At 31.8% G+C, this 18,998-nt stretch overlaps 1 protein-coding gene across 1 annotated transcript; it reads right to left on the reverse strand.

Annotated features, from left to right (window-relative positions):
* Positions 1-16,138: 16,138 nt before the first annotated feature.
* LOC124929786 (transcription factor bHLH118-like) lies at positions 16,139-17,501 on the reverse strand. The gene is made up of 3 exons (XM_047470179.1): positions 17,076-17,501; positions 16,634-16,930; positions 16,139-16,210 (listed from the first exon to the last, which is right to left on the reverse strand). Exons 1-3 carry the CDS (start codon positions 17,499-17,501, stop codon positions 16,139-16,141), a joined length of 795 nt encoding a protein of 264 aa, XP_047326135.1.
* Between the last annotated feature and the right edge of the window lie 1,497 nt (positions 17,502-18,998).

Consider the following 18,998-nt stretch of genomic DNA (forward strand, 5'->3'; position numbering starts at 1 on the left):
TTCTCAAGACTCATGACCCTTTCCATTGGTAAGTTAAAAAAATATACATAATAGAATCATGTATATCATATGACAATCTAAAAAAATACTATTAGGTGAAACTATAAGAAATACATTTTGGACTAAAGTATTTAAATTTTTAATTGAGGGAATATAAAAGTAATAAATAAGGGAAATGCGCTGCACTTATATGTTGTAGTGAAGGGTAAAGAGTTTTATTTAAACCATCTTTAGTAGTTTGAAAAATAAAATAAAATAAAGTAATTAAAGTCTTTGAATGATAAAGTTGACAATGAAACTTCTACGTACGTAGCTTTTATGATAATGATAGATGTATATTTATCTAACATAAAATTAAGACGTTATTTTCAAGAAAATGAAATTCAAATTGAGAAGCAGACAATATTTTTATCTTCCCAAATTCTTTTTAATCAGAGATTATTTATTTTGTAACTGCATTCTTATTAGTTACAATTAAAAGTGAATATAATGGTGGAGTCGTACAAATTAACCTTTCTAAATGTTACAAAGAAAAAAAAAAAGAGAATATATATATACTTTTAGATCTATTTTGGATAAGAACAAATATCTTGTCTAACTAGTTATGTTCATGGATCGAGCACAGAATAGGAACACTTAGGTACTTTGTTCCATTTTGGATATATAAGAACAAATCTCTTGTCTAATTAATTTTTGACTATAGCCTTATAGGCATACTTACTTACTTTGATCCATTTTACATGTTTCTTTTCAAAAGAAAAAATAAACAGTGTTAAACGGTTACCAGACTACTGAGGTCAGAGTACTCGGTCACAATTCTTTATTTTTACATTTTTTCATAATAAATAAAATTGTTGTAGTTTTTAACACCTTGCAACATAAATATAATGTTTTTATTTTTTATATTTTGATATTATTAATTTTAAAGTTATTTATAATTTAATAAATTCATATTTTTTTTAACATTTATTATCTTATAAATATTTAATTGGATAATGAATACCCAAAGAATTGAAAATAGGAATACATATAATAAAAAAAAATGAGTATTTCATCTATCAGTATATATAACACCCCTTGTCATCATTATACAAGAGACCTAGTCAATAACATCAAAACGCGGTCAATTCAAACCCTAAGACCACTTAAAAAGGTATAGTCCCAACCCAAAAAAACGTTATTTATGTATTAATTAATTTTATAAAATATTTTTTTTTAAATCTCGGAAACTAATATAATTTCATAATCATGACTTTCCCTTCCATTTAAAATGTTCTGAATAAGAATCGTACCCTAGACTTTTGGTCTCTTAGAAACTACTTAAGTTACGTTAGTGAGTGTGTAACAAAAATATTATGAGAATAAAAAGAATAAAATAACGTTCACAATCGATACTCTTATATAGCCAATATAAATTTCAAACAAAATGATTCCCCTATAAGATGATTAACGGGAAAAAATTTAAGAATTATAGTTGGGTGAGTTTGAAAAAAAATAAATATGAAATTATGAATGAAACGAATAGATAAATATGCGTTTTGTTTTTTTAGAATTAAAAAAATAAATAATGAATTAAATTAATTTTTTTAGGAAATTAGAGAGTATATCCTTTCTAACATAATAAATAAAATAATATTTTTTTCCTTAATTTGCGTGAAGATTCAATACAAAAAACCTTCGCATTTAAAAAATAAAAGATAAAAATCATATTCTTAAAAAGATTTCAAACACAAAAACAAGAATTAAACTAAGGCAGGAAAGTTTCCACCTCGGACTCTGCTATCGACCGCTTCTTAACGTCTTTTTTTGGCTGCATTCCACTCCTTCAAAAAAAAAAAAAGTGAAGAACAAAAGAGAAACGGCTGTACATCGTCCCATTAATTTGACATCCGAGGAAGGTACAGCTCAACTATGAAGTACATCCATCAACATACTATTCAATCATTTTACCTATAAAGCTTGTCTTTGCTATCGACTGAAGTAAAGGTACTTAAGCAAAAAAAAATAGCTACCAAGTCAGCACCAACAACGATTTCTTTCTTTTTTGCGGTTGGGCCGGTTCGCAATTAAGCTATATGTTGCCTATCGCAACCCTTATTATTATTAGTAAGATAGGTTGCCTCTTTCCCGTCAAGGTTGCCTGATCCCTACTCCTCACAGGGAGAAGCAAAAATGTATTTTTTTTTTTTAATTGATACCATTTATTTTTATTTTTCATTTCATGTTTGTATATTTATGTTGGTAGAATAAATATAATAGTTTTTCTATTATTATTAACAAAAATAATTTAATTTACTTAATTAAATATTATGTTAGTGACAAAAAGTTGTTCCAAAGGACTAGTAATTATTGGATAAGTAAAAGTGAAAACCATGACAACGAGGTGATACTAGTTTCTTTAAATAAAAAATAAAATAAATAAAAACATGTCATGAATTACTATATATATTATTACAAATAAACGGAAAAACATACCATTTAGACTTATAGTAACAGTCAAATATATAACATTGGGTCCTTTGTCCCATTTAAGTTATTTGAATAATTTAAAAAAAAATATTATTAATTAAAATATTAAATATTTTAATATTTTAAATTATTATTTTTTATCTATCATTATATATTAATATCTTTTAAATCTTACAAAAAAAAAAAAAAAAAAAAATACCTTTATTAATTTTGTAAATAACCTGCAGGTTCCAAAGAAAAACTCAATCCGAACTACCCAATGTTTTGAATTGACCCTACTGATAAGTTATACCCTTCAATTGTTTGAATCATTTATGGAATCTTAACAACAAATTAAATATAGAGTTATTTTCATTTATTTAGTAAATAATCATTGAAATTATTCTTCCATTTTAAGGTCCCTCTTTCTTACATGTATCTTTCATATAAATCTTCTCATTATTTATATAAGTTTATCACTTGACAATATTTTATTCTGCGTCATTTACCCATACACGATCAATGGCAGCACAAACTTATTTTCTGTTATATATAAACTGTTTGACATGCTTTATGTTTCATTTCATGAAAATAATGAACTCAGAGTGTGGATGTATATATCCCACTAAAGAGGAATTTGAAATTCATTATGGATTTGGTTTGAATCTGAAATTCTATGAATTAAGTAAATTCATACTTAATTATTTAAGAACTTGCTGTTTTGGACAACTGAATCCAAACTGAGCGTGCTTGTTGCAATATGCTTAAGATTTTATTATGAAGAATTAATTAAGATCTTATTATGAATGTTGATAAATGATAATAGTTTGATTCACAATCCAAATTGAGTTTAGATGACAAGTTTTGATTAAGTATCATTCATTACAAGTTTAGATGAACAATTTTGTATGTCAACGGCTTGGGTGGGTTCCCTTAATCAAGTCACCGCATATGCGTCGACTGCCCGTGATCGAGAGCCCAAACTCCTCTCATGTAGATTTAATATTATTTCGAATTTAAATGTGATCATTTTTAGTATCTTATAAAATAAAATTCAGCCGGTAAATTGTTTAGCCTCAACACTAATAACAACGGTTTCTATGCCATACTAATGATGCCTTTAGCAATAAAGGCTATGTTTTAATAAACGGAGGTTTAAGGTTTTAGCGAAGGTAGATCTCGTGGTTAATGTTTTAATTTTTTAAGATTTTCAAACCATTAGTTTGGTTTAGAGTTGGTCAATGAGTTGGATCAATATACAACATGATATTAGTACGGAACAACACAATACAATATTATCTCACTCGAATCGTAGGTTGGACTCAATATAAGCACGAGACAACATGATCACGACACGATTACGAGTTTATGCGATCGTAATACAATCACGAGTCGACATGGACACGACACGAGTATAGACACAACACGAGCACGAGTATAACATAAACACAATTAGTCAAATTACCTAAACTACTTAACTTTACATTAACATTTTATCTAAATCAATTTACATTCTCATTCAATTAATAAATTATTTAATTTTATAAATATAATATATATAATTAAAACTAAACATATTAAATTAAAATAAAATATTAACTTAAATAATATAATTTAAAACAAAATATAATAAAAAAAATAAAATATATAAATAGAAGAGTGAGTCTCCTAATAATTCTCTCATATATTAATTTTATTAGTTTTTTTAATTTAAAATTATTTTATAAATTATTTATTATTAGTACATTAAATAATAAATATATGATAATAATTTAATTTTAATAATGTAATAATATATATTTATAATTTATACCCACTTTTTTCATTAAATTATAATATAATTTTTACATACCGTTCTTATTTCCTTCCACTGGTGAAAAAGTGGTCAAAACCGAGAGTTAAAACTCTCGGTTTTGAGCATATAACTCTCGGTAAAGAGACCTTACCGAAGGATTTAGTAACTCTCGCCATCCCTCGGTATTGACTCTCTCGGGATTTCCACAAAGAGAAAAACCGAGAGTTATAGTAAAACTTTCGGATTTTTCTCTTTTGGAAAACCGAGGGTTTTACAAAGAACTCTCGGGTTTTCTCTTTGTGGAAAAACCGAGGGTTTTACAAAGAACCTTCGGTTTTTCTCTTTTGGGAAAAACCGAGGGTTTTACAAAGAACTCTCGGGTTTTCTCTTTTGTGGAAAAACCGAGGGTTTTACATAGAACTTTCGGTTTTCTCTTTTGTGGAAAATCCGAGGGTTTTACAAAGAACCTTCGGTTTTTCCCTTTGTGGAAAAACCGAGGGTTTTACAAAGAACCTTCGGTTTTTCTCTTTGTGGAAAAACCGAGGGTTTTACAAAGAACCTTCGGTTTTTCTCTTTGTGGAAAAACCGAGGGTTTTTCATATAACTCTCGGTTTTCTCTTCGGCTGAAAACCGAGAGTTTTCTAATATCTCTCGGTTTTTCAACAAAGAGAAAACCCGAGAGATTTCATTTTTACTTTCGGTTTTTTCATGTAAATTTTTAAAAATGTGCGGATTATTTTTTTCGCAACCAAAACCTGTTCAGCCACCAAACCAATATATCAATGATAAAAGAAATTCAACATACATTAAACGATCACATTAATTGATCATGAACATTACAAAATTCGACACCAAACTAATATTCCGAACAATCTGTTCTAAATCCAACCACTAATGAAAAAATGTTTTGAATCGAAACTACCTTAGCTTGTGGGGGGAGGAGGTGGTCCTTGCCTCATATACAATTCTATTCTCTCCATTCTTGCGTTCATCTCTAACTTCTCCCTCTCCATTCTTTCCACAATTTCTTCATTTTCCGCTTTCATTTCATCCATTCTGCGCCTTCTTTCTTCATCCCTCTTCTCCAGTTCCTCCAGCTTGAGCTTCATCATTTGATTCTCTTCTAACAATCGCTCATTGTTTCGCTGTGAACTGTTTCCACTACGACGATCCTCACGAAAGTGTGTGGGTCGGACGCCTGATCCCATTCCGAAGACGACCCCGTGTTTTTGTTGTCCGAACACCCTCTCCGTCAATTCAAAATCAGATATTCCCGGTTCGTTACTAACAACCTCCTCCATCTCAGCCTGCACAATTAAAATAAAATATCATTTCTATAATAAAAAAACTAGGCATATTCAATTCACTTACAATTTTCTCTTGCACGTGTTCGTCCGGGACGGGTGTTGGGTTTTCTTGTGTCGGTTTTGGTGTACGGGTCCTCTTGAATACTTCAATTACAGACGGTGGCCGTCCCATTTCAATCGCCTGTTGAAATAAATGATTTATATAATTAATAACAATCTTTATATTAAGTTATTACAAATAATGTACTTACCAACTCGTCTTCAATTTGTGCAAACGGTCTACTTCCCGTTCGATGTGGGAATTTCAGATTCTTCCGATTCTTCATATTTGTAGTACTGTGTCTCTGTATTTGAAATAACAAATGAAGTTAGATTAATTAATATCAACTCTTATTTGAATTATGAAACCGTACCTTAAACGTTTCTGTGAAGAAATGGTTGCGACACACAAACTCCCAATCATCTCGATCGTAGTCCGGTGGAGGATTAGCCAGTACCGCCGCCTCGTCTCCTTTGTGGACGCGGATATAATTCTTGTTCAAATCCGACCGCCATCTATCCCATATCTGATTGGCGTGTCCCAACCCCCTCGTTCGAAAAGAGTCAATGTCACCATTAGTCGCTTGAACGGATCCTGAAAAAAATAACATCCAAATGTGAAAAATAATTATTTAATGACGTAATGTATAATCAAGTAATAATTATTAACCTTGATAGCAGTCCACAGTGAATCCAATTGGTCTGCACTTAAAGCCTTCCACTTGAGAAGACGGTGTGAGACGGCTGCGGGGCTCCGGATAATCGACCCCACATGTCTAGACCACAGTGTCCTTCCCACGTCTGTACCGCCTGGCCTCCCATCCTTCTCTCTAAACGTTAGAGGGATCCTCGTCCCCGCTAGCCTCTTAGACAGCGCAATATTCTTGTTCTTCCCCCGTCTCTTGCGGGCAGAAGATTCTTCGAAATTATCAAAATCTTAATTAAATATGTCAATCAATTGAAACACTAACTAATTTGTAAACGAAATACCTGTCGATGATGGGTCGGGAGTGGTCCCGTGCTCCTCCTCGTCATCCTGCTCCTCGATAGGCTCCTCAAGACCCTCGTCTTCAGCCTCATCGCTAGGCACGTTATCAGCGAATGTGCTCTCTATATACTCTGCGATGTCATCAATATCGTCTTCAGTCTCGTATGTTCGGGGAGGTGCAGTAGCTATCGGGACCACAGGAATCGGTGGTTGGTCTCTCGAAGACGATCCTCGTTGCTTTAACGACTCGGATTGGGCAAGTAGGTTTTGGTAACTCTTATCCAATTTCTTGGGTGTCTTCCTCATACTCTTCCAAGTTGTTTTAGGACCTTCAGACATTCTTAATTCACACCATTAATAAAAATGAGTGAATACTTGAAATAAAGTAGTAATAAAAATGAATTTAAAGTTAAAAACATAATTAAATCTACCTAATTAATTAATCTGAACTATATGTTTGTAAACCGGGGTTTTATTTTTGTCACAATCTTCCAACCGGGTCGGGCTGACATATCAGGGGCGTAGAATACTTGTTTTGCTTGACTCGCCAATATATACGGGTCTTGACTTTGCGTTTTCAATATTCGGTTTACATTTACACTTACGAAGCCATATTTATCCACTTTCACTCCTAGCTCCCCCGAGTGTGTATCAAACCACTTACACTTGAATAAAACAACTCGTTTGTGAGAATAGTATTGTAATTCGATTATATCCGTCAAAACTCCGTAGTATGACATAGTTTCAGATCCGTTGTATCCCTCAACAACCACCCCACTATTTTGAGTTGTCAAACCTTCGTCGTGTTTTTCTGTACAGAATTTGAATCCATTTACTTTACACCAAACATACATAGACGAGTACATACTTGGACCTTCTCCTAAGATCTTGAGGTCTCTTGATATGTCGTTACTTTCTGCTAAATGGGCGACCTATATATGTATCCGAAATGTAGTTGTTAATATGAATAAAAAGAGTTAGGATATATGGTTTGTAATTTACTCACTCGATGCTTGAAATATGCGGCAAACGTTTCTCCACTGGACTCGTTGTTATAATCTCTGCAAATAGATCGAATGCTAATTAGTAACACTCTTTAATGCTAATTAGTAACAGCAACTTTGAAACTTACATGTAAAAAGGTTCTGCTTCGGGACAATTTTTCAAAATGTAAGAATGAGCTGTCACTCGATCTATATAATCCAAGTTGTATACTTTTCCGTTGGATAGGTCTTCCAATGATGCAAATATTGAAATCCCCGAGATTTCAGGTTGTGCATTTTCTTGATCTTGTTCCTCCATATACCTGGCACATAAGCTAATACTTTCGTTAACAAGATAACTCTCGCTTATAGAGGCTTCAGGGTGATTATTATTCCGCAAATATCTTTTCATTGTACCCATGTAATGTTCAAAGGGATACATCCATCGATACTGAACAGGTCCTCCAAGCAAAGCCTCAAATGACAAGTGAACCGGGAGATGCATCATGATGTCGAAGATTGAAGGCGGAAAAATCATTTCAAATTTGCAAAGTGTCAATGTAATATCCATGTACAATTGTTCCAGGTCCTCTTGAAACAACTCTTTGAAGCACAACAACCGAAAGAAACGAGACAAATTTACTAACGCATCATACACATACTCTGGAAGCAATCCACGAGTTGCTAAAGGAATTAGATATTCCAACAAAATGTGACAATCATGACTCTTTAATCCCGAAAGTTTTTTCTCTTCCAAATTTACACAACCCCCGATATTTGAGCAAAACCCATCAGGCAACTTGAGATCTTTCAAGAAGTTACAAAGACGTATTTTATTTTCGGATGTCAAAGTGAAAGGCGCTTCTGGATAATGAACAACTCCTTCATCATTTATAGGATGTAACCATGATTTTATGCCCAAGAGTTATAAGTCTTTACGAGCTTTAGGACCATCCTTAGTCTTCTCTTTCACATTCATTATTGTTCCCAACACGCTATCACAGATATTTTTCTCAATATGCATCACATCCAAATTATGTCTCAATAATAGCGATTTCCAATAAGGTAGACGGAAGAAAATGCTAAGTTTGTTCCAATTGTCGCCCCGCGTTTCATGATATATCTTGGTTCTCTTGCTCATATCCGCACTAAGAATAATGTCTTCTAGGTCTCGTGCTTGCTCATAACTTTCTTGGCCCGTTAACAATCTAGGGGGATCCCTATAATCAGTTCGACCATCAAACGACTCTTTATCCCTTCTGTATTTGTGCTTCGGTGGAAGGAAACGTCTATGACCCAAGTAACATTGTTTGGAACCATGGACCAATCGAAGGGATACCGTGTCGTTGTTACAACAAGGACAAGCAAATTTACCTTTCGTACTCCAGCCTGATAAATTCGCGTATGCGGGAAAGTCGTTAATGGTCCACAACAACGCCGCTCGCATGTTAAAGTATTGCGATGTGTGTGCATCAAACGTTTTCACACCTGTTTGCCACAGTTCATGCAACTCATCGATCAATGGCTGGAGAAATATGTCAATTGCATCTCCCGGACTCTTTGGACCCGGAATTAACATAGATAAAATGAAATTGCTAGAATCCATGCAAGTCGTGGGTGACACATTATAAGGGACGAGAATTACCGGCCAAACACTGTATGATTTTTTCCCATTTGCAAATGGTTGAAATCCATCGCTTGATAAACCAAGTCTTACGTTTCGGGATTCTGAAGCAAACTCTGTATAATTTTCATCAAACGTCTTCCAAGTTAAGGAATCAGCGGGGTGTCTCAACGTATCACTGTCAACTCTTCCTTCTTTATGCCATCTCATCATTGGAGCCGTTTTTGAGGACATGTATAGTCTTTGCAGTCTTGGTATTAAAGGGAAATATCTCAACACCTTTTTTGGAATGAATTTCCCGTTTTGCTTCTCCCGAACTGTCCCACTTGTTTGGTCGACTTTCCATCTTGAAATACCGCAAACTCTGCAAGAATCTTCATTTATGTCGTCCTTCCAAAATAGCATACAGTTGTTCTTACATGCGTCTATCTTGTCATATTTTAGCCCGATATCAGTAATGAATTTTTTACTTTCGTAGTACGAGTTTGGCAATTGAGCGTCAATCGGTAATATGTAGTCTTTAAGCAGACGCAGCAACATATCGAACGAAGAATTCGTCCATTGACATACATTTTTTATGTGAAGTAGTTTCAGTAGTGCCGATGATTTCGTTATTCGAGCACCTTCATACAATGGCCGTTTGCAATCATCAAGCAATTTATAAAATCTATGCGCATCTTCGACTGGTTCATCGTTATCCGGGCCGTCATTAACGTTGGGGAACATATCGTTTATAAATTCGTGCATATAACGTTCTTCGTTGACCTCTTCATTAACTGTATTATTCATCTCCGGTCTCGCATCGTTGAATTCCGGCACGGCATCCTCCGACTGATCATCGTCATCATCATCATCATCGAAGTCATCGGCATCTTCATCGACATCTTCATTAACCACTTGAGTAGTACGTCTCTTTTCTCCATGAAAATACCAATACTCATAATGAATATTTATTCCATAAACGATGAGGTGAGTCTTGACTTCGTCTATTTCCATAAACGGCGTGTTCAAGCATTTCACGCAGGGACATTTCACGGTTTGTCGGGATGTATTCCTAACAGCATACTCGAGGAATTTGTCAACACCTTCCTCGTAATCTGGATGATCTCGACGTAAGGTCATCCAGCTTTTATCGGGTACTTCCATATTTCTAATAAAATGGAAAACAACCCGCATTATTAATTACTTACATTTGTCTAAATTAATTAGGCTTACATAATGTTAACATAATTTCTAACTAATCTATCATTATCCAACCAAAATTCAACATACATATCATCTAGAATTATATCATTCATACACCTTTTGAAACAATCAATTCTAATCCAACATAATTTTATTCATACATAATTCATTGCATTTAACAATTCTAACCTACAATCAATTCTAATTCAATCCCAATCTAATCCAGCATAATCTAACAAACTTAATACCTAATCTAACATAAATCAAATCAAACAAAAATCTAACATGAAAAGCTAACATAATCAAACTAATCTAACATAAACATAATCGAAAAATCAAACTTAAATCTAACATGAAGAACTAACCTTGCACCAAAAGAGCAACGAAGAAGAGCAGCGAATGTAGATTGACGGGCGGGCAGGGGGCGGCTGAAATTCGTAATCCAAACCTAAAAACAATAAATTACACCCAAATCACAATCAAACCAATCACAATCAAAACAAAATCAAACCAAAACCTAAATGAAACAACATCTAACACAAATCAAACCAACCACAATCAAACCTAAATCAAAATTAAACCCAAATCATACCAACCACAATCAAACCTAAATCAAAATTAAACCCAAATCATACCAACCACAATCAAACCTAAATCAAAATTAAACCCAAATCATACCAACCACAATCAAACCTAAATCAAAATTAAACCCAAATCATACCAACCACAATCAAACCTAAATCAAAATCAAACCCAAATCATACCAACCACAATCAAACCTAAATCAAAATTAAACCCAAATCATACCAACCACAATCAAACCTAAATCAAAATTAAACCCAAATCATACCAACCACAATCAAACCTAAATCAAAATTAAACCCAAATCATACCAACCACAATCAAACCTAAATCAAAATTAAACCCAAATCATACCAACCACAATCAAAAATAAACCCAAATCATACTAACAATAACCTAATCTTAAACTTATAACCTAATTTAACAATAATATATACATAATCTAACAATAATCTAACCTAATTGCAAAAATCTAACAATAATCTAACCTAATTTCAATAATCTAACAATAATCTAACATAATCAACCCAAATCTAACAAGAATCTAAAATGAATCTAACCTAATTGCAAAAATCAAACCCTAATCTAACCTAATTTCAATAATCTAACATAATCAACCCAAATCTAACAAGAATCTAACAATAATCTAACATAATTGCAAAATAAATAAAAAACTAACCTTGCAGGGCGGCGGCGGCGGCGGCAGAGGATTTTCTTCACGTTCCGGCGGCGGCAGAGGGCTATTCTTCAAAATAATCGGTGGTCTTCGGCAGGGCGGCGGCGCAACGTCTTCGGCAGGTCGGCGGCGCAAGGTCTTCGGCAGAAGAACGCGCGGCGGCTTGTTCGTCGGGGAGAGACTTGAGTGCGGCGGAGATGAGAGGAGAAGAGGGAAATGAAATCGGGAAAAGAAGAGAAAGAGGCGCCCGTTTTTTAATTTTATGTTATAATTTCCGAGAGTTATATATATAACTCTCGGTTTTACCCTTATTAAAACCCGAGAGTTGTATATATAACTCTCGGTTTTACTCTTATTAAAACCCGAGAGTTATATATACAACTCTCGGTTTTGACCCTTATTAAAACCCGAGAGTTTTATATACAACTCTCGGTTTTCACTTAAAACCTGAGAGTTTTATATACAACTCTCGGTTTTCACCCTTATAATTCCGAAGGTTAAATATTTAACTTTCGGTTTTATCACTTCCAAATTTGTTAAATTCTTTTGTTTCTCACCTACTAATGACCTTTAACAACATTGATTAAACACATTTGTTATCCTTACAATATTGCACAATCCATATGATCAAACATTACACATATTCTTTACATAATCATACATAAACATTCAAATACACTTCTCTATATTAATAAAACACAATCATAAACATTTCAACATAAAACACAATATAAATTTTTAAAATATAACTCACACTAGATTATATTAGTTAGGAGTCTATATTGGAAAGAAAAAATACTCTAATTTAAAAAATTGAAAATATAAAAACCGAAAGTTATATACTTAACCTTCGCAAATACACATAAAAAACGAAAGTTGTATATATAACTTTCGGTCTTGAGAAGTATAAAACCCGAAAGTTATATATACAACTTTCGGTTTAGATGGATAATTCCGAAGGTTAAATATTTAACTTTCGGTTTTATCACTTCCAAATTTGTTAAATTCTTTTGTTTCTCACCTTCTAATGACCTTAAACAACATCGATTTAACACATTTGTTATCCTTACAATATTGTACAATCCATATGATCAAACATTAAACACATTCTTAACATAATCAAACATAAACATTCAAACATATATAAATACACTTCTCTATAATAATCAAACACAATCATAAACATTTCAACATTAAACACAATATTCATTTTTTAAATATAACTCACACTTGATTATATTAGTTAGGAGTTAAGATTAGTGGCTTAAAAACAAAATAATTTAACAAATTAGGAATTGTCAAAACCGAAAGTTATAACATTAACTTTCGTTTTTTATGTGTATTTGCGAAGGATTTACATATAACTCTCGGTCCTGAACATAGTTAAAACCGAAGGTTTATTTGAAAACCTTCGGTTTTTACCCTTCCCCATACTTAGAAAAAAATCTGATTTTTTTAATGCTAGGCCAAAACCGAAGGTTTATTTGAAAACCTTCGGTTTTACCCTTCCCCATACTTAGAAAAAAATCTGATTTTTTTAATGCTAGGCCAAAACCGAAGGTTTATTTGAAAACCTTCGGTTTTTACCCTTCCCCATACTTAGAAAAAAATCTGATTTTTTTAATGCTAGGCCAAAACCGAAGGTTTATTTGAAAACCTTCGGTTTTACCCTTCCCCATACTTAGAAAAAAATCTGATTTTTTTAATGCTAGGCCAAAACCGAAGGTTTATTTGAAAACCTTCGGTTTTTACCCTTCCCCATACTTAGAAAAAAATCTGATTTTTTTAATGCTAGGCCAAAACCGAAGGTTTATTTGAAAACCTTCGGTTTTTACCTCAATATTTTTAAAATAATGGGTCAAAACCGAAGGTTTTCAAATAAACTTTCGGTTTTGGCGATGCGGTTTTTTTTAAAAAAAATATGAAAAGTAAATAAAAACATAATTAATTAATCAAACATATTAAACCAAACCAAACAAACATAATAACAATAATTCATAAATATTAAAATATAACTGTCATAAACCCATAATAAATCCATAATAAATCTACAAATTAATTATTAGATGGGGTGGAAGGAGCGGGTGGTTGATTCAGTCGACTCCTCAACAAGACAAGTTCCTGTTCGAGATTCTCTAATCTCTGAGACATTTCGGCCCGGTCCGCTTTGATTTCACTCAGCAAACGACCTCTTTCGGCATCCCTTAGTCGGATTTGTTCCATTTCAAGCGTCATCTTTCTAACCTCTTCCTCACGTGCCGCAATTTCTGATTGTGTTATCAGATTCTGGTAACACGGATGCAGTTTCTCCGGTGTACGCCGAAGTCTCTTCCATGTCGAATCATCACCCATATCCTAAATGCATTTCAGATCATATATGTATATATATATATATTCATCAAACAAAATAACGTAAACTAACAAAAATCTAGATCTATAATATATATATATATACAAACTTAAGAAAAATCTAAATCTTACAATAAACAAAACAAAAAAACCAAATCAAACAAATTACCTGAAGAGAAGAACCCGCGGCTTGGAGGAGGCAGGCGGCGGCGGAGGCGGAAGAGAGAGAAAGGAGAGAAGCGGAATGAAAAAGAGAAGGGTTAGGGTTTGTATTTATAGAGGTTGAGGCCGAAGGTTTTCATAAAACTTTCGGTTTTGATATTAGTCAAAACCGAGGGTTTATTATAAAACCTTCGGAAAAACCAATTTCAAAAATTTGAATTTTTTTTTAATGAGCAAAACCGAAGGTTCTTTGTAAAACTTTCGGAATTAAAAAACCAAGGGATTTCAAAAACGAAGGTTCTTTGTAAAACTTTCGGAATTAAAAAACCAAGGGATTTCAAAACCGAAGGTTTTCACAAAACCCTTCGCAAATAACCCACATCCAACACTTAGAATTTTTTTGGGTTTTTTGGGAAGGTAAAAACCGAAAGTTCTTTGTAGAACTTTCGGTAATAATGAATAAATCCGAGGGTTTTACACCCCTCTCGGAATCTATTTTTAATAGCGAAGGATTTGTTCCTCTCGGGAGTATTTAGGAGAGGTTTACAAAACCTTCGGGAAAAACCGTCGGTAAAGACACTTTTTTTACCAGTGTTCACTAAGCTACTCACACATTTCTCATTTTATTTTTCAAACTACTTACATTTACATTAACATTAACATTCTCAAACTAACACGTCTTTCGAAATATATTTAGATTCTTAATCAATTAATAAATTATTTAATTTTATAAATTATTATCTAATTTTATTTAAATAAATATTTATAAGTTTTAAAAAGCATTTTAAATAATTAACATTCAAATTATTATTTATAAAACTCAAATTATTATTTATAAAACTCTATGTTAAAATTTTTATATCTATACATCTTACATATTTAACATATTAATTAGTTTTTTAAATAACATATTTCACACATTAACTTATTATATTAATTTAAGTTTATTAAATTAAAATAAATAAATTAATTAATAATCATATTTTATTAACAATATAATTTAATATATATATAAATAAATAATTAACATTAGTGTGTCAAGACACAAAATGACATCACACATGAAAACGGCCATCGACACAACACAATTATGTCGAAACTTTAGTTAGAATAATACAAAACACGAATTTAAACACGAGTTAATACGCTACGAATAAACTCGTGGACACGAATTAACACGACATGAAAGAATTCATTAATCATAATATTGTGAGTGTGTCAAGACACGACGCGATTTAAAATCTAACACGAGTACTTGCACGAGTCGAATACGACCGTTTATGCACTATGTCCGACTTTAGTTTGACCAGGGCATAATTTTGTATGTATTTCATTCTTAATTAATAGTGTATTGCTACTTAATTGAGAATAAATATAAGAAGATTGAGATAGCCTAGAATCAGCCACTTACATGCTGGCTTAGCTTTCTAGCCGCACAAAGTCATATAATTAGCAATTAAGTACAGATTTGGGATCTTATTATTATATTTTTTTTTTCAATCCTTTTAAATATAAAAATAATCAGAGATATGATCTGCTTGTTATTATTATTGGGGCCTCAAAAGATTCATTTTTTCCCCTCAAATGAAAATGAGTTATTAGTCATTTCTCCTAGAGATTGAGGTTTTCCTCTTAAAAAATAATTTCAAAAAATGAAGATAATGCCAGCTAATTATAAAAAAACAAATTAAGGAAAAAACCTCACCTCCCCTTAATTTAATCATACATATGTATAAATAAATGGCAAAATATATAATCAATCGATCAACCTTTCCTAATTCGAGCTAGTTTGCTTCATGGAAACTAATTCAAAAATGTAATTTCATTGAATATATAAACTCACAAAACTAATAATAATAATAATAATAATAATTCAACTTCAATACTTCATGAGATGATCATCATCAGTACTAGGAGCAAAATATAGAAGCATGTTTTTTTCTTATAACAAAAAAGAAAGGTATATAAATAGAAGCATTTTCTCTCCAAATTAACAATCATTAGTTGCAATTTATAACATAGCTCAGCTTCTGTTGCAACATAGACATGTCAATCCCAGAAGGATCATTCACCTACAAATTAAGAAGAATTTAATACCCTTAATCAGCTCACTAATGAATTAAACACCCAATGAATAAGGCCAACTAAAACCCTAAACCTAGTGTGAGTAAGTGGTAGGAATTTTTATATAGGTACTAATTTAATTCACAAAATGTTAAGCTAGTTAGTGTGCAAGTCACACTTAAATATTAGTTGTAACAAAGAGCATAAACTACGATCAAATACTTCAAAAATAAATAGTTTAATTCTAAATTTCGACTCCTCTTGAGACAAATCATAACATAAACTATTACTTCATAGTATAAAAGTTATGAGATTCTAAATTCTAAAACCTTAGACCAATAGCATTATATGCTTGTTCGTTTAAGATTTAAAAAAAAAGAGTTGGATCTAATTACTCGGATTAACAAACTTGCAATAATTAGTGTAGGTACCTCGGATTTAATAGTGTGAAGAAGTTTGTCATTGACAAGATTAGAAACACAGCTAACAATGTCATGCCCTTCTTCAACCAAAACTTGAATGACCTTTGAAAGAAGAACATCTTGATCGCAAGAGATCAAGATTTGGACGCCGATAGAACAAGGGCTAACACTCACGAAACCTCTTGATGATGATGAACCGGCTCCTTTTAGTTTCTCCTTTTTATTATCCAATTCTCTTATTCTGTTTTGGAGATGACTAATGTAATTCACTGCCTCACTCATGTGGTCTGCAACTGATCTCTTTCCCTGATCGATCAAAGATTAATAATTATTAGGGTTTGATTGGATTATAACTTATAATTAGTTGAGCATGAAGGAAGGAAGAGATCTATATATGAATGAAGTTTCTAATTTAAGGATTAAGAAGGTTGTTTTAAGATTATATATATACCTTGATGAACTCTAGAGGAAGAAGATCTCTGAGAGAAGAATGAAGTTTGGCCATTTCTTGTCTCCTTTGTCTCTCGACCTCTTTGTGGGTAACTAATTTCTTTTGCTTCTCGCCACCATCGTCGTTGTTGTTGTTGTTGTTGTTCATCTCCGGCGGCTCCATCATTTCCGGTTGACTTGGCCAGTAGGCAGAGGCCCCTCCGGCACCGGCGGCACCGGTAGGATTCATGAAATCCAAAACGACAGTAGTATTATTGTTAACAAAAGAGGTTTGATATTGATGATCAGAAGAAGAAGAAGCAGCAGCAGCAGCAGCAGCAAAAGAAGCATCCGTGTGATCATAATTATAATTAAATTCTTGGAGATTTTCAGCGGAAAAATCGAAACCTACTAACTGATTAATATTGTTTTGGTTGGAAGGGAACATGTTGCCGGCCGGTAAACAAATCTCACCAGATTTTCAACCCTACTTTAATCGCTCGCTACCTCGCTCGCTCGGTGGTCTGGTCGGATAATTAAACTTTTTCATTTGCTTCATATATCAACATTCTCTCTCTCTTTATTATTATATATATATATATATCATTACTTTCTTTATTTTTTTCTTAATATATAAAAAAAATTAAATATTTTTGTTTGCTAACACAAGTGCTTTTTCCCATAAAATTTAAAAGTTTTAATTGAAAGTGAAAGTTTATAGTTTTGAAATTAAAATAATAATAATAATAATTGTATGCTCTTACTATTTCTTTTTTTCTTATTGACGTACAGTCAATCATCAAAGTCTGCTAAGTCAATTTTCAAGAGTTTGTTCATATTTGTTTTTTTTTTTAATTTTGTCCGATAATATTTGTAGGATAAAAAATTAAGTTATTTGAATTTTTAATTTGTTAAATTACTTTTTTTTTTTTAAATAATTTTTTTAAAGATAAAATAAATGTATTTTAATACTTTAGTTGATAAAATTAATTATTTGATGATTAAAAAGATAATAATGTGATAGAGAGAAAATTTATAAAAAATAATTGAATTAAATTTTAAAAGAATCTTGAAAATTTACATCAAACAAGCTCTTGTAGTTAATTTTTTTTGGTTTGAAATTAGTTTCTAACATTTGGGTACAATATAATTTGTTCAAAGATTAAGTCTAATTAAAATAATTTAATAAAGTATAGAAACTTATTTAAGTATTTGATATATATATTTGTGTAGAAATTAACATACATGTCATTTATTATTTTCCTTTGATGATCCAAATAATAAATATGTTTTATTATAGACTATATTTCAACACATATATATCATAGGAAAAGTAAGCTTTTCATTTAAAATTGTCCATCAAATATATAAAAATTAGGAATCATTTAAACAACGAAACAAAACATAACATATGAACAAAAATAGTTCTTTAATTTAAAAGGGGAAATGAATTACCTAACACATCCATAGACTTTTCAGAGTGAATTTTAAGTAATCTCATAATAACTATGTTATAGATTATACGCATTAGTCAAACACAATCAATAAGTACGACGATTTTTTAAAGTTAAATAGTTCACTAAAAGATAATAGAGATAGTAACTCAACGATTTATATCGGCCATATATATTTGTCAGAAGTCATTGTCAATTTATATAGAAGATCATTATGTTTTATTAGAACTCGATATATTTTATTTTTGTATATTTGTTATTACTTATTGGAATGCATTATTAATTAGGTTCTATAAGTCTTAAAAACAAATGAAAATAAATCAAAACTTAAATTAAAAATGTCTAATCTAAATCCTCTTTAAATAATATTAATTAATAGAGAAAGGAATACAATGAGGGATAGTCTGATTTAATTAGATTAAGAATTGTTTTCCTTTGGGTGATTTTGTAGTAATAATTAAAATGTGAAATAAAACAATAAAACATTACAT

Source organism: Impatiens glandulifera, chromosome 3 (genome assembly GCF_907164915.1).
Source record: "Impatiens glandulifera chromosome 3, dImpGla2.1, whole genome shotgun sequence".
Taxonomy (NCBI): domain Eukaryota; kingdom Viridiplantae; phylum Streptophyta; class Magnoliopsida; order Ericales; family Balsaminaceae; genus Impatiens; species Impatiens glandulifera.